The sequence below is a fragment of the Eleutherodactylus coqui genome, chromosome 6, assembly GCF_035609145.1.
Source record: "Eleutherodactylus coqui strain aEleCoq1 chromosome 6, aEleCoq1.hap1, whole genome shotgun sequence".
NCBI lineage: Eukaryota > Metazoa > Chordata > Amphibia > Anura > Eleutherodactylidae > Eleutherodactylus > Eleutherodactylus coqui.
In genome coordinates this window covers 86,787,036-86,811,039 of record NC_089842.1, presented here as the reverse complement: position 1 = coordinate 86,811,039, position 24,004 = coordinate 86,787,036, and the positions used below count along the sequence as shown (strand labels likewise).

The following is a 24,004-nucleotide window of genomic DNA, read 5'->3' as shown; positions in this document are numbered from 1 at the left end:
TTTAAAACAAAAACACTACTTTACTGAAAATTTGATAATGAAACAATATGAAGAATAACTTGTACTCTCACAATTCCAAAAAATGTGAACAGTTTTCTATTACTGAAATCACAGTATAGATAAATATATAGTGTGATTGTTCTCAGCAAGAGAGACCAATTAATCTTGTAGATATGATACCTTTTAATTGCTAACAAAAATACATGATGTTATAGCAAACTTTTAAACCTACTCAGGGTTCTTCTTTAGGCATAATTGAACAAATCTACACGTGTTTATATAAAAACATATACAGATGATCACATGGGAGGGCACAACCATGGTGAATTTAATTTGCACTTAGATAAATAGCAGAGAAAGGATAAGAGGGCACAGACATATTGTGATTAACAGTACTTAGATAAATACTAGGGAGGGGTGAGCATAACCGTAAAAAATTAATCCAGTGACAAGGAATGTGAAAGGTAATAGTCTCTAAATTGATGTTAGGGAGTCAACAGGCCAGTGTTTTACCTCAGCTCTGGGTTTCTCATATCTCATCATCTCCACTGCTGTAAATAGACTGTTTGATAGATATATCAAACAGTCATTTTAGGAAAAGTCCCTTTAAGAACAGGTAAGTGCAATAACAGGCACACACCATCAAGGGTTAATGATCAATATAAAATCCAACCTGGCTCAGAGTAGTAACGCACACCAAATCTGAACTCCCTTAGTATAAATGTTGCTGTACTTTGTGGTTTCTGGTGACAATTTAGGCTAGTGTTTCCCAACTCCAGTCCTCAGGCACCCCCAACAGGTCATGTTTTCAGGATTTCCTCAGTATTGCACAGGTGATGTAATTATTGTCAGAGCTTCAGACATTGCCACAGGTGTTCTTACTATAGGATATCCTGAAAACATGACCTGTTGGGGTGCCTTGAGGACTGGAGTTGGGAAACACTGCTTTAGGCAATTCCTGGTAAATACTGTCCATACAAGGAGCAGGACCTCTCTTTTATAACTAGTCCTTCAGCCAATCAGTGTTCAGCTCAGGTGCTGTCAGACTATAGCAGCACAAATCAGAATCAACAAAGTCAGGTGACTTTTTTTAAGAGGGTTGTAGCAGAAACATAAAGTAGGGCATTTGCTGTGTTGTGGACTGCCAAGGTCTTAGCTACCACAGTTAGTACTTTCAACTCTATTCTTGCACTGTTTTTCTATGCTTTGTGAACCACATTTACTTGGAGCTACTGTAGAGCCCAAAAAGTTAATTGCCTATTATATCACAATGCACGTGAGTGGTCCCAGGTCTAGACTATTTGTATAGCACTGCTGGGTCCTGTCAAGCGTGGACTAAGCGGTTATAACTGGGGCAGCTGAATCCATTTCAATAACTACTGCTATTGCGACCTAGTGGCAGTAAGTGCGTCAGTGCCAGCCAGTGAAAATTGACGGAAAATGTCAATGCAAACTAAGCCAAGCAACTGGCAAAATAGGTAAAAATCTTTTTACTAATTACCTATTACTTAGTGCTACAGATAATCCATACCCTGTACATCAATACTCCCGGTGAGAGCTCATAATCTGACGCTTGTCCCAGCTAGGATTTCCCTGTAAAACCCCTCAGAGAAGACTGTATAGTAACAATAGTGACCGCCTGCAAGTGTCCAATATAGGAACCATCATGCCATCCACTGATTTTTCTGTCAGTACATGACTAGGATCATTCTTCCAAATTGCCGTGACTTCCAGCCATTTCAGCGTACAATAAATTTACAGTATCAATATTTTTAACTTTTTCAAAGGAAATTTGAATTATTTTTCCGAAGTAGTTCACATTACAATACATCTTCGTTTCTTTGAGCTGTTCCGACTACGTAAGTTTGCAATTTCTCCCTGCAGGGCTGTAATTTTGTCTTGAAACCCTGCATTCATCATCATTTCTTGCTCCTAAAGTGGCCAAAAAAAATAGAAAATATTAAAACCATTGTTACTTAAAATACTTTGAAATTAGATGTTTAAAAAGAGCTGCAAATAACCCCCTTACATTTGAGAATGCCCTCTGGAAAAAAATAACTCTTTCCAGGAGTCTTGTAGACATTGTTGGACCCTGCAGAATCTATATTTTTTAGCAAGGGAATGAGACTTGACCTCACATGAGAGAATGACACATGGTGAAGCTTGAAGCACACGGCTGAGCTGTCTGGTGGAAGCACCATGAGGAACTGCACTGATTTATGCAGCAAGACACCACCAATAAAACTGGAAGCCTGGGCAACTGCTAAAATCCCCAACAAAACTGCATTTTAAGTTTCAGCGAGGACTCATGGACCAGAGTACCATTTTGTGGACTGAATATATTTTTTGGGAGGACAATATGCACCAAAAGAGTGAGTTTTGCGTAAACAATTTGCTTCCAACTATGCTTTGTTGACATGCGCCTTTCAGGTATGCTCCACTAAAAATATCTCGGAGGCAGTGTAAAATGCAAAATCCAAATAGGAGCCGAGCCGTACAATACTCTACCTTAAGCTTCTGAGATATCACCAGCTCATTTTGCTGTATCATCATCTTTCTTTCTTGTTCCATCTTTTCCATGAGCATCTCCTTATGCTGCTCAAAGCTCCTATTCTGATCTTCCATACGTTGTTGCAGATCTCTGTTATTTTGCTCCACAATTTGTTTTTCTCGCTCTGCGCTTTCGGTTTGAGCACGTTCCTCTAAAAGAGTGAGTAAATAGAAATCAGCACTAAATACATATCAGACGATGCATCACTGTACCAGGGCTACCAGCAATCCTGAGGATGATAGGCTGATTTACCATCCTTTTTTAAACCTGCAGGTCGACATTTCAATCCCCTTTATGGAAGGAACTGAAACAAATCAAGTGACTGAGGTTGTGCAGCAATTCCCTGTACAGTGACGCTCCTGATCACCCACTTTGACCAAATTTTTGAAGTATACAACCAGCCAATTAGATTCCTTTTACCAAGCACAGAGACAATAATGGGACAATTGTTGTGGCAATGACCCTAACATTGCAGGTCAAGACCCGTCCATGTCTCACCTGCTAATTGTTTCTCCTTCTCAGTCAGGGTTGCATCTGCTTGAATGATGGCAGCTTCAATGTCCTTCTTCTCAGAGATATACTCCTGCATCACTTCAAGAGCCTTCGTTTATGAAAAAATGAAATTAGTTTCACAGGCGAAGGTTGGGAAGAAGAAAGAAGAAAGGATGGACCGTTCAGGGGAATCTCCAACAAGATCATCATTTCACATTGTAATTATGTATCAGTCAATCGTTCTTGGCCCTAATGTTTGCTAAGTAGTGTTCTGAATATTGATAGTCCTCGTCATCAGGATCACTATGTGATAGTAACATATATCTGTTTATGCTCCTATAGATATCTGTATGTAGTACATTACCAACATTCACTGCAAGTCCCAGAGATCACCGGTGCCTAGATGGTTAACAAATATCACTGTTCTGGTTCTGAAGTGTGATAGAGGGATCGGATGCAAGGGATTTAAAATGTGATGGTTTGTCAGCTTTACATAACCACTAGTGATGAGTGATTAGTGGAATAATCAGTTTGTGTCGGTATAGGGTCAATTTCATGAAAATCATCATCCCAGATGGTCGATTCCAACTCCTCTTAAAATCAATGGGAGTAAAAAAAATCGGGTTCACTAATTTGCCCTCCAGAAGGTCCTTATGCAGTCAAAGCTCCCCAAATTCCATGGGAATACAGCCAAACATCTGGCGAATACTGTGCTCCTCCCACAACTTGGTCATAATAGTGTACAGAAGTCAAAGGGGCCAACGCCATATCTGGGTACATCTATGCAGGAGCTAACATATTCTCGGACCATCGTGAATTAGTGCTGCCTATGACTCAGTCCTACCCTGTGCTTTTGCTGCGGGCTGCGAGGGGTTGATAAAACTATGCCACAACTCTGTTAGACTTTCTCTGCCACCAGTGATAGTGCTGCTGCAACTGCTTCCTGCTCGCCCGCCATGAGCCACAAAGCTGCGATCCATTGTAAATGCATCCCTGCAGCCATAAAGATATGCTCTGCTCGAGCTGCTTAAAAGTCTGTCGTGATACTGCTGCATTTTGAAGTCCCTTTCTACTGCTTGAATGAGATTTGTCATTTTGGCCTTGAAGCAGGGATCAAAGAGGTCAAACCCAGTAAAGATCTGATGTTTTGATGTGATCTATGCGAGCACTCATTCTGCAAGCTCTGCAGCATAAAAAAAATAAAATATGCCTCAAAGTGCCTAGGGAAGATGGCCTACATTCCTCGGGGTCAGGCCTAACTGTCATCCGTCTGGTCCTGACATGCATGTAGAATAGCTAGACTTAAAGGGGTTGTCCCGCGGCAGCAAGTGGGTCTATACACTTCTGTATGGCCATAATAATGCACTTTGTAATATACATTGTGCATTAATTATGAGCCATACAGAAGTTATAAAAAGTTTTTTACTTACCTGCTCCGTTGCTGGCGTCCTCGTCTCCATGGTGCCGACTAATTTTCGCCCTCCGATGGCCAAATTAGCCGCGCTTGCGCAGTCCGGGTCTTCTGCAATCTTCTATGGAGCCGCTCGTGCAGAATGCAGGCTCCGTGTAGCTCCGCCCCGTCACGTGCCGATTCCAGCCAATCAGGAGGCTGGAATCGGCAATGGACCGCACAGAAGAGCTGCGGTCCACGAAGACAGAGGATCCAGGCGGCCATCTTCAGCGGTAAGTATTGAAGTCACCGGAGCGCGGGGATTAAGGTAAGCGCTCCGGTAAACTTCCTTTACCTCCCTGCATCGGGGTTGTCTCGCGCCGACCGGGGGGGGGGTTGAAAAAAAAAAAAACCCGCTTCGGCGCAGGACAACCCCTTTAATGATGGATAGAAGGAACATTGCATAGTCCTCTCCCCTATCTCTGGACCTATATTATCTTCCTCCTCCTCTTCTTCCTCCTCTATACTTTTCAGCTGCGTAGAGAAATGTGTTGGAGAAGACACCCCCTTTCTTGCCCAAAGCCACTCTCCCTGCATTGTTGAGTAATGCTGGACTAGCCAGACAGTTGGGAGATTGGAATCCCTTCCTCCTCTTCCTACTGTGACAACAACATGTCATTGTCTCTGAGGCCCTGTTGTGTCTGTTCCAGCAGGCAAACAACAGGCATGGTCATACAGATCAGTCTGTCATGACAAGTGACTATTTTGGTCGCTTCCTCAAAGCAGGCTAAAATGGCACACATGTCTTTGATCTGTCACCACTCCACAGGCATCAAGTGACCAACCTCCATATAGCATCTGCTAATGGCATACACCATCTTGTACTCTGTGATCACTCTCTGCTACTGCCTTAGCCTCCGCAACATATGCAATGTGGAATTCCACAATGTAGGCATGTCACAGATGAGATGTTGGAGTGGTAGGGCAAACTGTCGCTGCACCTCCGCCAGGTGACCTTGCCTGGCTTCAGATTGTGTGGGGTTAGCCACATGTCAGCCTGGGTCTGTAGAGCTGTCAATAGCTCTTAGGCCATGTGGCTTTACTCCCCTAGACATATGAGCTTTAGGACACTATTTTGGTGTTTACCACGTACACCACTGTATGGAGGTTGGATTTTGGCACATATGGATACCTGTGTCAATGTGGAAGGTGTTGAAAGGTGGTATGAAGAGGTGGAGGAAGAGAAGAAGGCGGAGGGTAAGGAGGGGACAGACAAGGAGGAATGACCAGCACTTTCAGCTTCATGCCCTACCTGCAAGACATTGACCTAGTGTGCTCTTAAGGATATGTAACTTCCCTGGCTATGCTTGCTGGACCATGTTTCCAGGGTCAAGTGCACCTTGTCAGTAGTCTTCAGCGCCAGGAACACGTCATCACTAACATAGTGGTGCAGGGCATGGATGGCTTTTTGGGCTAAGAAATGGAGGCCGTTCCCCATGAGCTGCTATGATGGCTCGATTGAATACTCAATCCCCTTACACCTTTTATTCCTCTTAATCGTCCTTCTCCTCCTGAGTAGGCTCTATGTCACAATGAGCACCAGGAGCTAGCACCTCCATTTCCACATCCCCCTCAGTACACATTGCCTGAGGAGGGATGTCCACCCTTAATGACCTACCCTCACCTTCCTCTTCGAAGGAAAAAATGGTTGGCCATCTGTGCATTCAATATCCTGGTCTTCTCCCTCTGGATTTGGGCTGCTTGGTAGACATCCATGATACTGAATGATCAAACAGCTCCTCAGACTGATCCATGTAGACTTCTTTGGAGGGTGCGGGATATTTGACATAGGGTGTAATAGAAGGGAGATACCCATGGCTAACTGTTGCAGACTGACTGCTGTATGCCTGTGATAGGGAGGAAGTGGAGGTGGTGGAGGTATTTGGGGACTGCTGTATGATCCTACAACCTGTTCTGTGCTATAGATGTAATGCACAGGCAGAACCACTTCTAAGGATTGGCAGTGAGCTTGCCTCATCTCCTGTAGAACGTGAAGTTGTTGCTTCAGTATAAGCCGATTAAAGGCCAACTTGGCCCGTTCTCTACTACTTCCACCACCATCAACAACATGTTCCCTTCCTCTTGCTTTCTTCATGTTCACTTTTTATTTATTATTTTATTTAGTTTTTATTGGGGGTTTCACTTTTTAGTGCAGTTTTATGTAACTTATCAGCTAACTCTAATCTAGTTTGCAGAAACGAACTTCTAGCTGCGTAAAGACTGCAAATAATTTGTAGTGCCAGACTGACGACTTTGAATGACATCTAAGGCTGCTGACACGCACTGTGTGTATTTGCTGTTTCCCTGTTTGGTTTTCTTCTTTGTTTTATATTAAAAAAATAAGCACTGCCAACTAGACATGAGCCAATCCCTGGGAGGCATGATATGTGAGAACAGAAAGCCACAGAGTATAGGCTATATCTTTGTGAACTGTTTCTGTTTGACACAGCACAATTGAATTTCCCAAACCCTACTAATGCAGCATAAGGTCTGCACATAATTTGTAACGGATGGACTGGTAACTTTGATCGATGCTGAGACCACAGACAGAGACTGAAATATTCCCCATGCCAAGCTGCATTTTGCTTGTCTACTTTGCTGCTATATATGTTGACAGCAGCAGATAAATACCCTCTCCACAATGTACAGGCATGTAAACATGATGCAGTAAATTTCTTTTCTGCGTCCCATAGAACCCTGTTTAAGTTCTCTGCTAGGGTATAGGCTTTAACACCCAGCAGCAATATATCCTCTGTAGAATATCTGTCCCTATTAACAACAGACCATGATTAATATAGGCATATAAACATAATGCGGCTTCTCTGTCCTGTGCTCAATTGTAAAATGATTGCTGTTATAATGTGCCTAAGTTAAAAATGGCTAAGTCACGTGATGCAAGCATTATTCTGCCCATATGTAAGATAGAGGACATATTTGGTGACATCAGCTAGACCCTCTGGCTGCGGATTGGCTACCTGCAGACCTTTGCAGCAGGCATTATGCGAAATTTCATTTTCATGCAACTTTCACCAAAAAAAGATTTGGACTAACCCAATCTGATTTTGCGAAAATTGAGCTGATTTTATTAGTTGGACAAAAAAGATGACCAAACACAAATAACCACTTCCAAATTGTGGTTTCCCCCAGGAGACTCCTACTGCGGGAGAGTTCTTTGCAGCATCAGATAGAAGATTGTCAGCTATAGGAGATAAAGGATTTAACATAACCTAATAGACAATTGTAAAGGGTTATCCAAAGCAGACAACCTCTCACCGATGTTGATTCTTATTTTGCCTTTAGTGTTTTTGTATAACTTACCTTTATACCTTTTCCAGGTTTTATGTTATAAGCTTCCATAATCTTAATCTTGTCCATCAAGTACTTCTTGTGTCCGCCAGGCACAGAATAGCTTCCCTCCAATATGTGATTCTCTATAGTTGCACTTAGCTGTTGGAGAAGCTTTCTGCAAAAATCTCTTGAAGCCTTTTCATTCTTTGCAGTGTAATCATTCATTTTATTATCAATTAGTCCCTGTTAGGAAAAAATGAAAATTATTTTAACTGCTTAGTAATGATCATGGAAACCATCCCCATGTTGTGCCAGACCATGCAGAATTTTTTGCTGTAAGTGCTGAGATCTATTTACTCAACCCAAACTTTGTGGTAATTTCAGACATTTTGTTGAAACTTCTAAATTTTGAAAAAATTTTGATCAGCGATTGTAAAATTGTTTTTCAATCCAACATGGAAAACTTTCTTGTCACAAACAATCCTAAAAACGCCCTTTGCTATAATGGAAGGGCAGTCACTGTCCTAGCATGGCCATGGATTGTCATTGGTGCAGTCATACTTGTGACTAGCACTTATGATTGGCAATACTGAAATTCAACCATTCTCATTGGCTGCATGTTAGCAGAATGTGAAATATAATAATATAGTTATCAATGACAGATAAGAATGAATGGAATTGAGATAATTGATATCTGCCGATTTCCAGCTCAAGGTAAAATCTGATTTTCTTGCCTACCGAAGCCGCCAGTCCTCAATGCTGGAGCATGGATGTAGGTTTAATTTGGCAGAGAGCTTTCTTTTTTATTGACTGACCTTCAGCTTATGTTGATATTTCTGATCCTTATCATTCAGTGAACGACCCATGAAGACCTTAATGGCCTCTTTCTCACATTCCATGTGCATGTTGAGGAACTCTTGCTGTGTCTCCGTTGGGAACTTCACGACATGTTGGTCCATCTCACTTTCATACTTGGACAGTGCGTCTTGCACAGCTCCTGTGTTTTCAATCTCTGCCAGAGCCAGAACTGCGTTCTCCATGCAGGGAACTGTTCCACTCTGAATTGCCTTCACATATGAGGTAGTGAGAACCGCTAACACTGAAACGTACAACAAAATTCCAATATTTAGCATTTATGACCATTGACTTATATTGTCTCTCAAAATAAATGCTCCCCCAAAGGTCAAAATTAGAGATGAGCGAACGTACTCGTCCGAGCTTGATACTCATTCGAGTATTAGCGTGTTCGAGATGCTCGTTACTCGTAACGAGTACCACGCGATGTTCGGGTTACTTTCACTTTCCTCTCTGAGACGTTAGCGCGCTTTTCTGGCCAATTGAAAGACAGGGAAGGCATTACAACTTCTGGGGGTAGTAGTTCTCCAAATAAATACGCAGCCAGCTAAGTGTTACAGCAGGCTTGCGCCAAATTATTTCCTGGCTCTGAAATCACCGGTCTGTTGCAGTTAATAACAGTGCAACACTGCAGTTCCGTGACACACACATCAGGGACAGAATTGTGTAGGCAGGGCCAGAAGACATCTTATAGATTGAATATACGCAGTGGTCTTTTTGAAAAAAATATTTGAAAAAAATCTATTTGGCCTGCCTGTCACTGTGCTCAGTGTTCTGGGTCCGTGTCTGCTGGGGGTAGTATTTCTCCAAATAAATACGCAGCCAGCTAAGTGTTACAGCAGGCTTGCGCCAAATTATTTCCTGGGGTTCCGTAAACGAAGTCAGCCTCCAACCACAGGCCAATAAGCGGCACATTTAATTACAGCGTTCTGTTTCTGCACTACTGCTAATACACCATGCTGAGGGGTAGGGGTAGGCCTATAGGACGTGGACGCGGGCGAGGACGCGGAGGCCCAAGTCAGGGTGTGGGCACAGGCCGAGCCACTGCGGTGGCCAGGGGTAGAGGCAGGGCCAGACCGAATAATCCACCAACTGGTTCCCAAAGCGCCCCCTCGCGCCATGCCACCCTGCAGAGGTCAAGGTGCTCTACGGTGTGGCAGTTTTTCACAGAGACGCCTGACGACCGACGAACAGTGGTGTGCAACCTTTGTCGCGCCAAGATCAGCTGGGGAGGCACCACCACCAGCATGCGCAGGCATATGATGGCCAAGCACCCCACAAGGTGGGACGATGCCCGTTCACCGCCTCCGGTTTGCACCACTGCCTCTCCCCGTGCCCCAACCTGCCACTGAGATCCAACCCCCCTCTGAGGACACAGGCAGTACCGTCTCCTGGCCTGCACCCACACCCTCACCTCCGCTGTCCTCGGCCCCATCCAGCAATGTCTCTCAGCGTAGCGTCCAGACGTCGCTAGCGCCACAGTTTGAGCGCAAGCGCAAGTACGACGCCACGCACCCGCACGCTCAAGCGTTAAACGTGCACATTGCAAAATTGATCAGCCTAGAGATGCTGCCGTATAGGCTTGTGGAAACGGAGGCTTTCAAAAGCATGATGGCGGCGGCGGCCCCGCGCTACTCGGTTCCCAGTCGCCACTACTTTTCCCGATGTGCCGTCCCAGCCCTGCACGACCACGTCTCCCGCAACATTGTACGCGCCCTCACCAACGCGGTTACTGCCAAGGTCCACTTAACAACAGACACGTGGACAAGCACAGGCGGGCAGGGCCACTATATCTCCCTGACGGCACATTGGGTGAATTTAGTGGAGGCTGGGACAGAGTCAGAGCCTGGGACCGCTCACGTCCTACCCAGCCCCCGAATTGCGTGCCCCAGCTCGGTGGTGGTATCTGCGGGGGTGTATGCTTCCTCCACTAAACCACCCTCCTCCTCCTCCTACGCAACCTCTGTCTCGCAATCAAGATGTGTCAGCAGCAGCAGCACGTCGCCAGCAGTCGGTGTCACGCGGCGTGGCAGCACAGCGGTGGGCAAGCGTCAGCAGGCCGTGCTGAAACTACTCAGCTTAGGAGAGAAGAGCCACATGGCCCACGAACTGCTGCAGGGTCTGACAGAGCAGACCGACCGCTGACTTGCGCCGCTGAGCCTCCAACCGGGCATGGTCGTGTGTGACAACGGCCGTAACCTGGTGGCGGCTCTGCAGCTCGGCAGCCTCACGCACGTGCCATGCCTGGCCCATGTCTTTAATTTGGTGGTTCAGCGCTTTCTGAAAAGCTACCCCCACTTGTCATACCTGCTCGGAAAGGTGCGCCAGCGCTGCGCACATTTCCGCAAATCCCACACGCACGCTGCCACCCTGCGGACCCTGCAACATCGGTTTAATCTGCCAGTGCACCGACTGCTGTGCGACGTGCCCACACAGTGGAACTCTACGCTCCACATGTTGGCCAGACTCTATGAGCAGCGTAGAGCTATAGTGGAATACCAACTCCAACTTGCGCGGCGCAGTGGGAGTCAGCCTCCTCAATTATTTACAGAAGAGTGGGCCTGGTTGGCAGCCATCTGCCAGGTCCTTGGAAAATTTGAGGAGTCTACCCAGATGGTGAGCGGGGATGCTGCAATCATTAGCGTCACCATTCCTCTGCTATGCCTCTTGAGAAGTTCCCTGCAAAGCATAAAGGCAGACGCTTTGGAATCAGAAACGGAGGCGGGGGAAGACAGTATGTCGCTGGATAGTCAGAGCAACCTCATGTCTATATCTCAGCGCGTTGAGGAGGAGGGGGAGGAGCATGAGGAGGAGGGGGAAGAGACAGCTTGGCCCACTGCTGAGGGGACAGATGCTGCTTGCCTGTCATCCTTTCAGCGTGTATGGCCAGAGGAGGAGGAGGAGGAGGAGGAGGGGGAGGAGCATGAGGAGGAGGGGGAAGAGACAGCTTGGCCCACTGCTGAGGGTACAGATGCAGCTTGCCTGTCATCCTTTCAGCGTGTATGGGCTGAGGAGGAGGAGCAGGAGGAGGAGGAGGATCCTGAAAGTGATCTTCCGAGTGAGGACAGCCATGTGTTGCGTACAGGTACCCTGGCACACATGGCTGACTTCATGTTAGGATGCCTTTCTCGTGACCCTCGCGTTACACGCATTCTGGCCACTACGGATTACTGGGTGTACACACTGCTCGATCCACGGTATAAGGAGAGCCTTTGCACTCTCATTCCCGAAGAGGAAAGGGGTTCGAGAATGATGCTATACCACAGGGCGCTGGTGGACAAACTGATGGTAAACTTCCCATCCGACAGCGCTAGTGGCCGAAGGCGCATTTCCGCGGCCCAGGTAGCAGGGGAGGCGCAGAGATCAGGCAGCATGTACAGCGCAGGCAGGGGAACATTCTCTAAGGCCTTTGACAGCTTTATGGATCCCCAGCAAGACTGTGTCACCGGTCCCCAGTCAAGGCTGAGTTGGCGGGAGCACTGTAAAAGGATGGTGAGGGAGTACGTAGCCGATTGCAGCACCGTCCTCGGTGACGCCTCTGCTCCCTACAACTACTGGGTGTTGAAGCTGGACACGTGGCCTGAACTCACGCTGTATGCCCTGGAGGTGCTTGCTTGTCCTGCGGCTAGCGTCTTGTCAGAGAGTGTGTTTAGTGTGGCTGGGGGAATCATCACGGATAAGCGTACCCACCTGTCAACCGACAGTGCTGACAGGCTTACACTCATCAAGATGAACAAAGCCTGGATTCCCCCAGACTTCTCTTCTCCACCAGCGGACAGCAGCGATACCTAAGCAATACGTAGGCTGCACCCGCGGATGGAAGCATCGTTCTCTATCACCATCCAAAACGGGGACCTTTTTGCTTCATCTATCTGTGTATAATATTCCTCCTCCTCCTCCTCCTGAAACCTCACATAATCACGCCGAACGGGCAATTTTTCTTAGGCCCACAAGGCTCAGTCATATAATTTTTCTAAACAATTTTTATACGTTTCAATGCTCATTAAAGCGTTGAAACTTTCACCTCAACCAATTTTTATTTTAACTGGGCTGCCTCCTGGCCTAGTTACCAATTAAGCCACATTAACCAAAGCGATTAATGGGTTTCACCTGCCATCTTGGTTGGGCATGGGCAATTTTTCAGAGGTACATTAGTACTGTTGATACAGCAATTTTTGGGGGCCCTCGCCTACAGTGTAATCAAATTAATTTTTAGCCCACCTGCATTACAGCTGACGTTACATCAGCTGCGTTGGGCACTGCAATGGGATATATTTATGTACCGCCGCTGGCTTCCTGGCACCCACCCATGCTGTGGGTCGACAGGGAGTTGTAAATGCATCTGTTTCCACTTCTAAAGAACCCCAGTCTGACTGGGGCATGCAGTGTGGGCCGAAGCCCACCTGCATTAAACATGACATTACTACCTCAGCTGTGTTGGGCAATGCAATGGGATATATTTATGTACCGCCGGTGGGTTCCAGGGAGCCACCCATGCTGTGGGTCGACAGGGAGTTGTAAATGCATCTGTTTCCACTTCTAAAGAACCCCAGTCTGACTGGGGCATGCAGTGTGGGCCGAAGCCCACCTGCATTAAGCACGACATTACCTCAGCTGTGTTGGGCAATGCAATGGGATATATTTATGTACCGCCGGTGGCTTCCTGGCACCCACCCATGCTGTGGGTCCACAGGGAGTTGTAAATGCATCTGTTTCCACTTGTAAAGAACCCCAGTCTGACTGGGGCATGCAGTGTGGGCCGAAGCCCACCTGCATTAAACATGACAATACTACCTCAGCTGTGATGGGCAATGCAATGGGATATTTTTATGTACCGCCGGTGGGTTCCAGGGAGCCACCCATGCTGTGGGTCCACAGGGAGTTCTAAATGCATCTGTTTCCACTTCTAAAGAACCCCAGTCTGACTGGGGCATGCAGTGTGGGCCGAAGCCCACCTGCATTACACATGACAATACTACCTCAGCTGTGATGGCCAATGCAATGGGATATTTTTATGTACCGCCGGTGGGTTCCAGAGAACCACCCATGCTGTGGGTGCACACGGAATTCCCATTGCGGAGTTGTACCTGCCTGTGACTATATATAAAAAAACGCGGTCTGACTGGGGCATGCAGACACCTTGACAGAATGAATAGTGTGTGGCACATAGGTTCCCCATTGCTATGCCCACGTGTGCAGCTCCAAATGGAGGTGGCACAGGATTGGATTTCTCATTGCTTCTGTACAGCATTGTGGGCTATCGCCCCGCCACTTTTAAAGAGGGTCGCTGCCTAGCCATGCCAACCCTATGCAGTGTGTGCCTGCTTTTCCTGTGGCAGACGCACTTATAAATAGACATGAGTGTGGCGTGGCATGAGGGCAGCTGAAGGCTGGGCAGGGACAGTTTGGTGTGCGCTGTGGACACTGGGTCATGGGGGGGGGGGATTTGGCAGCATGTAACCCAGGAGAAGTGGCAGCGGAGTGTCATGCAGGCAATGATTGTGCTTTGTTGGAGGTAGTGTGGTGCTTAGCTAAGGTATGCATTGCTAATGAGGGCTTTTCAGATGTAAAAGTTGTTGGGGGGGGCCCACTCTTGCTGCTATTGTGGCTTAATAGTGGGACCTGGGAACTTGAGATGCAGCCCAACATGTAGCCCTTCGCCTGCCCTATCCGTTTCTGTGTCGTTCCCATCACTTTCTTGAATTGCCCCGATTTTCACAAATGAAAACCTTAGCGAGCATCGGCGATATACAAAAATGCTCGGGTCGCCCATTGACTTCAATGGGGTTCGTTACTCGAAACGAACCCTCGAGCATCGCGAAAAATTCGTCTCGAGTAACGAGCACCCGAGCATTTTGGTGCTCGCTCATCTCTAGTCAAAATGTATTTGTGTGGCTTGGGCTAGTTAAATCTGCAGGATTTGGTAGCATATTGTCAAGCAAACACTTGACTTGGGTGGCCACCATCTTAGCACAGATATAGTCACATTATGTTCTACACAGTAGAAGTAGAGGAGGATATGATCTACGTTACTTTTCTCATTTATGCCATAATGTCACTTACTTCTCCCAGTTACTTCAATTCCCCCAGCGAGTGTTTTAACACGACTGTTGGTTATCATATAATTATAGAATCTTGCAGCCTGTTCCACGAATTCCTCTTCCAATTCGCTCTCATGTAGTGTTTCTAGAATCTGAAGTTTTTTCTTAGATGCCGGTCGGTCAAACACAAAACATTTGTGCGTGTGGAAAAAATGTAGAATGCATTCACGGGGTAAATTATAATCCCGGATTCTTTTCTCAGTACCTGGAAGATACAGATGAACGGTGTTAATATTGCACTATGCTAACCCATCTAAGCTGTGAGTGGCGGGCCGGTCGCTAAGCTTGTCAGCTTTCTAAATGTGGCTTCTTAGTTGGCTGATAGGAGTTCAAATCTACTGTCAACTTCTGATTGTTTGCTGACAAATGCCACATGTTATTGCTAGGTGAGCAAAGCACTATCTAGCTAGTGGCCAGCCGGGCAGGTGTTTTATTTCTGTTTATTGCCCAAAGTTTATGTGCTCTAAATGGCTGTTTCTCCACTAATCTTCTGTTACTGGCATACAATAAAGCTGGATGGACTTTATACAGGCTGTATGAGCAACTGTTTCCTTGCCGAACCTTACCTCCAACACAGACATTGCCAGAGATATCAAAGTACTTTGAAACTTGGTACCAGAGTTAGAACCATATGACTGGACGTTGATATCAAACTAAGGACCATGTTACTGTCACTTGGCTCTTGGGTTAATATCTGGCGTAGTTGAAATACACTTTGCATCATTGTAATATAACTGATACTTAGCCTTTTTCACATTGAAATACAGTATTGCTTGGTTGTTTCATGTATTTTAAAGGGTTTGCTGGTTACCAGAGGATTTTTAATTATATGTGCAAATGTGTTAAAATAGCAAAAGCAGGGGTAGTTAACAGTTCTCTGCCCTGACGATCCAGCAATGCAGACCTGCAGTCTTCCCAGTCTTTGCAGTAGTCAGAAGCTAGCCATTCTAAAACAGTGAATCGGAGGCCGCAACCATGAGGTATCATTCTCCTGGCATCACCACTCAGATGATGGGAGTCCTGATGCTACACACAAGGCACCTGACTGCCTCTGATTAGCTGCAGTTGTCAGATAGTAGGCATCTCACTACAAAGACTGGAAGGATGACGGGTCTGCAGCGCTGGATCGCCAGGGCAGAGGACCGATAACTACCCCTGCTTTTGTTATTTTAACACATTTGCACTTATAATTAAAAAAAAACAAATTGTCCAGCAATCGGACAACCCCTTATCATAGCTGTATGCTATGATCAAGGAATGAAAATAAAAGTTACTTATGATGAAGAAGAAGCGGTGAGAGTATAGTTGTTATACACCACTGATGCTGTAACCTTACACTGGAATCCGAGGACTTATTGTAGGATTGGGATCTCATCCCACTGGAGCGTGCATCTAGTTCCACTCCGTCCATGATTGGAAAACTGGTGAGTGCGGCTGACAACCCCGTTGACTTAGTGCCACCGCTTACAGTAAGGGGAATGCCAGTTATTCTTTGTGAACCTTCCTCTATGTATTTGTAGCACAGTAGGGTTTTATGATTACTTTTATTGTTTTGCTTTAAGAGTGCAGCAATAAAAGTGTTATTTCAGTATATTGATGACATGTAACAGGAAGCCTACTGGGCGTGTATATTTCACCCAGGTACTTAGGTGAAATGAAAAACCTAGGATAGATGGTTTGCTGTTTAAGTAAGTTACAGGCTGCATTTTTATTGGAGTGATGGGTAGGTTGGCAGTGGGACCCATTACTCTCTCTTTAACCACTCATATATGAACGCAGCAAAGCGCCTCAATTTTAAGCGTGGCTCTTTGCGGCGATTTTACTTTTGCTTTCGGCCACAGTTCACTGCAGCCAACAGAGTGTTTTAGCGCACCCCATTATTGTGATGGGTCATGCAGTGCGCTAAATGCACAAATATAGAACAGACACAGCTCGAAAATCGTGGCGCTGGAAAGCGCTGTCTAGCTCTGCGATCGAGCACATGTCTACGAGGCCCAATTGATTTCAATAGGAACGTTAATCCACAATTCATGCAGCGTTTAAAATGCCATGTTAATTGTGGTAATCAAGCGCCTGTGTGAGAGACCTCTTCCAGTCCAGTATGGGATTTTCTTGGTTGGCCTGGTGACTGCAACATAAAATATAGTAAGCTCAGGCAGTCTGCAACAGAGCCTGGGAGTAAGTTAAAATCTACTGTGAACTTCAGATTGTTTGCTGACAAATGCCACATGTTATTTCTAGGTGAGCAAAGCAAATCTAGCTAGCGGCCAGCCGGGCAGGTTCTTTATTTCTGTTTATTGCACAAAGTTTATGTGCTCCAAATGACTGTTTCTCGACTTATCTTCTGTTACTGGCATACAATATAGCTGGATGGACTTTATACAGGCTGTATGAGCAACTGTTTCCTTGCCGAACCCTACCTCCAACACAGACATTGCCACAATACCATCAGCACCACTACAATGTGAAAAGCTGCCTGGAGAGACCTGGGAACCAAAACTGACCTGATGGAGAATGGGATGCCTAGAGGATTTTTCATTGTATGCGAATCATATACAACAGTGTTATCACCTTTCGAGAAGTTGGCTGGCTTTAGTGCCCAAATACCTGTTGGCATTACCTCAATTGTCTTGTTGCTTGCTCAGCCTTCAAATGGCCAAAAATGTTACAAATAGAGCAATCAAGTTGACAGATGGGATATAGCCATTACATTTGGGTATAACCGCCACATTTAGAGACTTTTTTTTCCATCTGCTAGTACGGACATTGGATGCATTACACACCATTAGAGATGAGCGAACCTACTCGTTTCGAGTAATTACTCGATCGAGCACCGCGATTTTCGAGTACTTCAGTACTCGGGTGAAAAGATTCGGGGGGCGCCGCGGGGAGGCGTGGCGGAGCGGGGGGTAGCAGCGGGGAACAGGAGGGAGCCCTCTCTCTCTCCCCTTCTCCCCCCCCCCCACTCCCCGCTGCAACCCCCCACTCACCCACGGCGCCCCCTGAATCTTTTCGCCCGAGTACGGAAGTACTCGAAAATCGCGGTACTCGGGCGAAAAAGGGGCGTGGCCGAGTAAGCTCGCTCATCTCTACACACCATCTGTCTTCTGTTAGTATTATGTGTTGTATAGGGTGTATGGCAGTTTCTGATATGTATTAATAGCTGTGACCGCCCGTCCCTTCTCTATATCCACTCACAGTGTAGACACTTATTTGTAACTCAATTTTATTGGAATAGTTCAGAAAGTAGAGCTTGGACTGACAAACAAAAGTGATACAGATTTCCAAAAACCAAATATTGTGATAGAGACAATACTAGTTTTGGGGACGTTGTGATTACTAATAGAGACAGACAACACACAATACAAGGAGGAGAACGGCTGCTGCAAAACCGGCGGAGGCTTTGAAGCGGCCCGGCCGCTCGCTCTTCCGTTGCGGCCGCCACTCCCATAGAGGAGAGCACGGCCGCAGTGGAAAAAAAGAAAAATGGACATGCTGTGGTCGGCAAATCCGCGACGCAGCGGCGACTTCTGCCGGCTTAGCCGCAGCGGATTTGCCGTCCCGTGTGGACGAGATTTCCGAGAAATCTCGTCCACATGGCTGGCTAATCTTGGGATTAGCGGCCGCATGCGGATTTGCCGTGGCGAAATTCCGCACGGAATTTCCGCGGCAAATCTGCCCCATGTGAACCCAGCCGTATTGTTTCTGTAACAATTTTTGGTAGCTGACATCTGGACCACTTTTGTTTGTCAGTCCAAGCCCCACTTTCTTAACTGTTTCAATAAAATTGAGTTTTAATTGTCTATGCTGTGAAGGGCTCTATAGTTTACACTAGACCTTTCTGCTCAGTGAAGTTTTTTTTGTATCCTAGAAGCATGCCTTCAATATTTTAAGGTGGAAAGCACCTTTTATGTCTTATTTAAATACGTAGTATTTTTACTTTTATACCTCCAGGATGCGACTGTGTATCTTGGCTCTGCTTACTTGTTTTATAACATGAAATGTCATTGTTCCATCCAGCTACGTTACTAGATGAATAGTTTACACTCAACGTATACTTTATGCTACATTTTTAAATACTGAAGTAGAACAAGACATACAAAAATTTGCCCTGGAGAACCCTTCACTATATTCACTTTCATTGAGGTTAGATACAGTAGCTTCCTGTTATGTGACTGTTGTGCAATAGTAAAAAATCCAGAATGAAATCGTAAATGGAACTTTACAGTGACTGATATGTGTTAATGTAAACCTCCCCAGAGGTTACACAACTTTACCAGTTCAATTCGCAGGACTGCAATTAAAGAAGAGGAAGTCATGTGACTCAACCTACAGCTGGGATTGCTTGTTCAGATGCATTACCTCCTAGACCTTGTCCATCAGAAAAAAACTTGAAGATGGATACAAAAAGTCCCCTTCCCCATCCTTCACCCCAGTCCTTCCAAACCCATATTATAGGAAAATATTATAGTAGCTAATAGTACAAGGTAGAGAGATGTTACCTTTCTTGGGCTCCAGAGATGACATCAGATATTCATCCTCTGTTATTGGTTTACCGTTCTTCTCCAATTCCAGACAGAAGTCTCGGACACACCAGGTAAATGAAGGGAAATACCTCTTATATTCACCGGTCTCATCTGCTTGCTCAGACGATGACTTCAGCTTAATCAGTTTTGTCAGTTCGGTTACGTAACTGGGAGATTGTATTGTTAAGGAAAATGTGAATGTAGGTGATGACCTGCTATGTGTGAATGGAGATTTGTAAAACACGCGGGATGGTAGCATTCAAGAAGTAACAAAAAGCAGCAATCTCGCTGTTGGGGAGAGGTGCGATGACTCTTGTGAGGAGGTCAAGGAGATCAGAAAGTTTTTCACATTTCTTTTACCATGCAGAAAGTCTCAAAAATTGATTAGTTTTGAAACAAAAGGGACCACCTCACCAACTACCTAACCAAGGAAGTGTTCAGTTAACCCACCATGGGACAGTTGGAGGCATTCAGCCGTTTTCTGGAGAGCAATTCCTGTAAAGTTGGCTGGTGCCATCCAGCTGAGACAAAAGAAAATGAAAAGAGACATGGATAGCTGACTTGTACTACCTCTACTAACAGTGGTGGCAGCCAAAGTACTATCAGCACCACTGCAATGTGAAGTGCTGCCCGGAGGGACCTGGGAACCAAAACTGACCTGATGTTGTTGTGATGGTAATGGAGAATGGGATGCGTAGAGGATTTTTCGCTGTATGTGTATCGTATACAACAGTGTTATCACCTTACGAGAAGTTGGCTGGCTTTAGTGCCAAAATACCTGTTGGCATGACCGCAATTGTCTTGTTGCTTGCTCGGCCTTCAGATGGCCAAAATGGCACAAATAGAGCAATAAAGTTGACATGTAATATAGCCATTAAATTTGGGTAAAACCTGCATGTTTGGAACCTTTTTCCTTCCATCTGCTGGTTTCTCTTTTCTCTCCCCATACCTATTAAGTAGATGGACCGTTCCTAGTTGTTGTAAGTGATATCTCCAACCACTTTCCAAGCAATGTACTGAGGAAGAAAGCTTACAGCTGCATCCCCCTCCTCTCTATATCCTATGTACTTTTTCATACTTCATTCATTTTTTTGGTGACTGTGGACGTTTCTGAATATTTATAGAGGTCTGCATACAAGAAACAGGCAGTTGGAAGGTGAGGAAGATCTTACTTTTCCATAATACATCCTATTACATAGTGTTATACCATCTCATGTACTACTGATTTCTTAAAAATAAGAATGGAAAACAAAAGTAGGAAATAAAAATCTGCTCCTAAAACAATGGGCATTAAGGATACTGTAGCTGCTCCATAGATTGCTGGTCAATGGTCCCCAAGCTGTTAAACACAAATGCACTGCTCAACAGAACAGCCAAGGAGAAGATCCAGGCGTCATTCTTGCAGTCTCCCTGCAGTACAAAAAAAGAAAGTCATTTCAGAGTTTTAGTGAATGATTGCAATTACTCAACACCAGACGGGGAGAGGTGAGTAGAAGAGGGAAGGGGACATCATGAGCTAAAGTTTGTAAAACAGGAAGTTGTCAATGTTGCTCATAACAACCAATTAGAACTTTGCTTCCATTTTGAGAATAAAACCGTGAAAATGAAATGTGGATCCTACTTGATTATTATATACTACAAGGCCAAAAGTATGTGCCCCCCTCCTACCGTAATTATTGATTTCAGGTGTTTGACACACACATTGCAAACAGGTGCATAAAATCATGCACAGTCATGCAGTTTTTATAGACAGACATTGGTAGTAGTGTGGTTTTTTTCCGAACTGGTATTAAACTTGGCATTGTCATAGGATGCCACCTTTTCCACAACTCAGTTTGATAGTTCTTTTTTACCAGATCTGCCGTAATCACCTGTAAGTGTTAGGCTGGGATCACATGACAGTATGCTTACTCCATAATACTCAGTAGCAAAATCCCATAGATTATAATTGCGCGGCTCAAAAAAAATGATGGCTTGTCCTATCTTGACATATGATACATACACGCCAAGATAATGCATGGGGATTGGCTGCATGTATACTTGCTGCATGCTCATATGCGGCCGGCAAGCAAACATGGTCGCGTTAGCCCAGCCTTATTGTTAGGATAGTTGTCTGTCTGCTTCTCTATCACTCAGCTCCTCCTCTCTATAGATGTCTATGGACAGCATGTATTCTGAGCTGTCAGTAAGTTGTTAGTACATCCTGTATTGTCTACAAAGACAGATTTTAGTAGTTTTTCAGAGGGAAAGAGTTTAGGATGGAGGGACAAGAAATGAGCATGATAAGTGAAAAGAGAAGCATTTTTCTCTGATATTTCACAAAGTTTCTTATATTTGCCTTCACTATTAATGTATGCAAAGATTGTTAAAAAGAAAATGACCATTTAATTCTTCAGAATACAAAGTTATTTTAGAAAACAGTTGCTACTAACTTTGTGGCAACAGTTTGGAGATGGTCCTCTCCTGTCCCAGCATGACTGCGCCCCTGTGCCCAATGTGAGCTCCATACAGACATGGTGTGATGGGTTTGGTGTAAAGGAACTGGAGTGGCCGCACAGAGACCTGATCTCCATCCTATCACACAACTTTTCAAATGCTGAATGCAAGCCAGACCTCGTCCAACATCAGTGCCTGACATCACAAATCTGACACACATTTCCTCTAGAACATCCCAAACCTTTGTGCAAAGCCTTCCCAGTAGAGTGGAGGTTGTTGTAGTTGGACAGTTACTTTAACCCACCTTTTCCACATCTCCCAGCCCCTCTGTATCCAACAGGATAAGTGTTTGTTCGGGATTCCTCGGGTGAGGAACGCACCACATCCAGATCCCTTTGGTCTTTGACTGGATGCTGGATCCCAGAGCAAAACCTGGAAAGAGTAATAAAGAAACTCAAACAGGGTTTGGAGAAATCTGTAAATATTTTTGGATACAAGATAAATTCTGTAACATTAACAGGGTTATCATTCATGTTCTACTGTTACTGTGAGTCTACCTTCTGTTTGTGGTGGACCCTCATGGCAGTAAACTCACGTGGCAGTAAACAATAACAGCCTTTACTTGACAGCTAAATTAGCTGTATAGTCATTAGTCACTTTAACTTGTATTAGCTTAATTAACAGTACAGCCACTTCTATGGGAGTTACTAAACCAGCGGAAACTGCCAAAATACAGAATATAACTTGGGATCAGTGGAGGGTAAGTAATGTATGTACACAGTGAGTCTTCCAGCAGAATAGTGATCGCAGCTCTGGAGTATGATAACAGCTAAGACTGGGGATCAGCACAGGATGAGTAATGCAATATACTTAATAAGTGATTAAGATTTCTATATAGATTGTATAAATGGTGTTTAAAAATCAGAGTCAGTAGTTTAGCACTTAACTTTACACTTCTACATCCGTCTGCAATTTATACATAATGTTGAGTACATTTACCTCAATGTTTCTGAGAAAAACAGAACACTTCCTGCTGCTGATTACATGATGAAATGTAATCTCCTGCTTTCAGTGAAAAGGAACAGAAGTGAACGTTTGCTAACAAATTCATAGAAAGAATGACATTAGCATAAAAGCTCCAGAAATCTGTGCTGAATAATTTTATAATACTGTATAACATACATGGGGTACAGATGAGGGAGCTCTGCTTTTCTGATAAATTATACAATTCTGACTGCATGCAGCCACCATAAGGGGGAGCTAACTGCACATGGTTTTATACTGCTAGCACTGAAGCCAGTGAGAATGTGACTATATAGCTCTGTATGTAGTGCACTTCCCTAATGGCAGCTTGGACATCCCATTATTTATTGTGTTTTTATGCTTTCCTTATATACCTGTTGTTCTCCAATACTTTACATGAATTTAGAGCTGACATGTTTTAGGCTTAACACCTCTAACTCACCAGTTTTACTCCCAGCCAGTTTGTTCATTAGATAGGATTTCCCTGTCCGGTATTTTCCTACAATCGCCAAAACCACAACCGGCTGTGAGATTTCCAGAAGAATTTTCTCCGCATCTTTATTGACAACCAGCGTATTCCCATCAACATTCTCTATCAGGCAGATAGGCTGCGGCATAGAGAGGGCCGGAGGCATTGTCAGCAGTGTTCTTGATCTGTAAGAGCCACACAAGAGAAATATATTCTATTATATACTATATATATTATATATATTGTAGTCACCCAGCTATATCCGTGTTGCGCCCAAGAAACCTGCGTGCCAAATTATATCAGAGTACACATAGCTCTAAAATGCAACCATCTGAATGGGCCCCTACTGATCTACCTTTAGTTGCTCCTTACCGTGCAGCACAGTTCTCTCTTCAGACAGCTGTCTGTTCCTCCAGCTGCGGTTGTCTTTTATAGCTACGAGAGACTGAAAGTAAAATAGTCCGAGGAGTGAATAAAATGAAAATGAAACAGACTGAGAGGATAAATGAGCAAATGGAAATTCCTGAATTGCAGTATGTCAACACAAAGGAGACTAAACAATGGGTAGACTTACTAATCCGGTTTAATAATAAGACAGTACAAAGTACAATGCTGAAGGTCTGTCTGATTCATTCAGTTTCTTAATCACAATACATGCCCACTTCTTTTCTTCTTCATCCATTAATGAGGGGAACATATTTCAATAATACATTATATTTCACTGTTGTGCCCTGAGAGAAAAATAGCTGGAAGCAGCATAAAAAAAGGATAACTGGTACAAAAATGGGCAGTAAACTGGGCACCCAGGGGTGT

At 44.8% G+C, this 24,004-nt stretch overlaps 1 protein-coding gene across 2 annotated transcripts; it reads right to left on the bottom strand.

Annotated features, from left to right (window-relative positions):
* On the bottom strand, positions 1–23,671 carry LOC136632321 (guanylate-binding protein 1-like). 2 transcript variants are annotated; one of them, XM_066607106.1, is made up of 11 exons: positions 23,564–23,671; positions 23,165–23,376; positions 22,004–22,131; positions 20,564–20,673; positions 19,240–19,430; positions 14,700–14,942; positions 8,597–8,880; positions 7,812–8,024; positions 3,050–3,152; positions 2,509–2,702; positions 1–1,932 (listed from the first exon to the last, which is right to left on the bottom strand). In XM_066607106.1, the coding sequence occupies exons 2-11, from the start codon at positions 23,355–23,357 to the stop codon at positions 1,816–1,818; spliced, it is 1,776 nt and encodes a 591-aa protein (XP_066463203.1). In that variant the 5' UTR covers positions 23,358–23,376; positions 23,564–23,671; the 3' UTR covers positions 1–1,815. The 2 variants fall into 2 exon arrangements, with proteins under 2 accessions (XP_066463203.1, XP_066463204.1); XM_066607107.1 differs by having other exon boundaries at positions 23,547–23,566.
* Between the last annotated feature and the right edge of the window lie 333 nt (positions 23,672–24,004).

What these genes read in the sequence shown, in the direction of transcription:
- LOC136632321 (XM_066607106.1), bottom strand. Translation starts at nt 23,357, where the DNA reads ATGCCTCCGGCCCTCTCTATGCCGCAGCCTATCTGCCTGATAGAGAAT. An exon ending in ATCTCTGGAGCCCAAGAAAG is followed by an intron (nt 14,943 to 19,239) that starts GTAACATCTCTC and finishes TGTATCTTCCAG; the next exon opens with GTACTGAGAAAAGAATCCGG. An exon ending in AATTGAAGTAACTGGGAGAA is followed by an intron (nt 8,881 to 14,699) that starts GTAAGTGACATT and finishes TGTACGTTTCAG; the next exon opens with TGTTAGCGGTTCTCACTACC.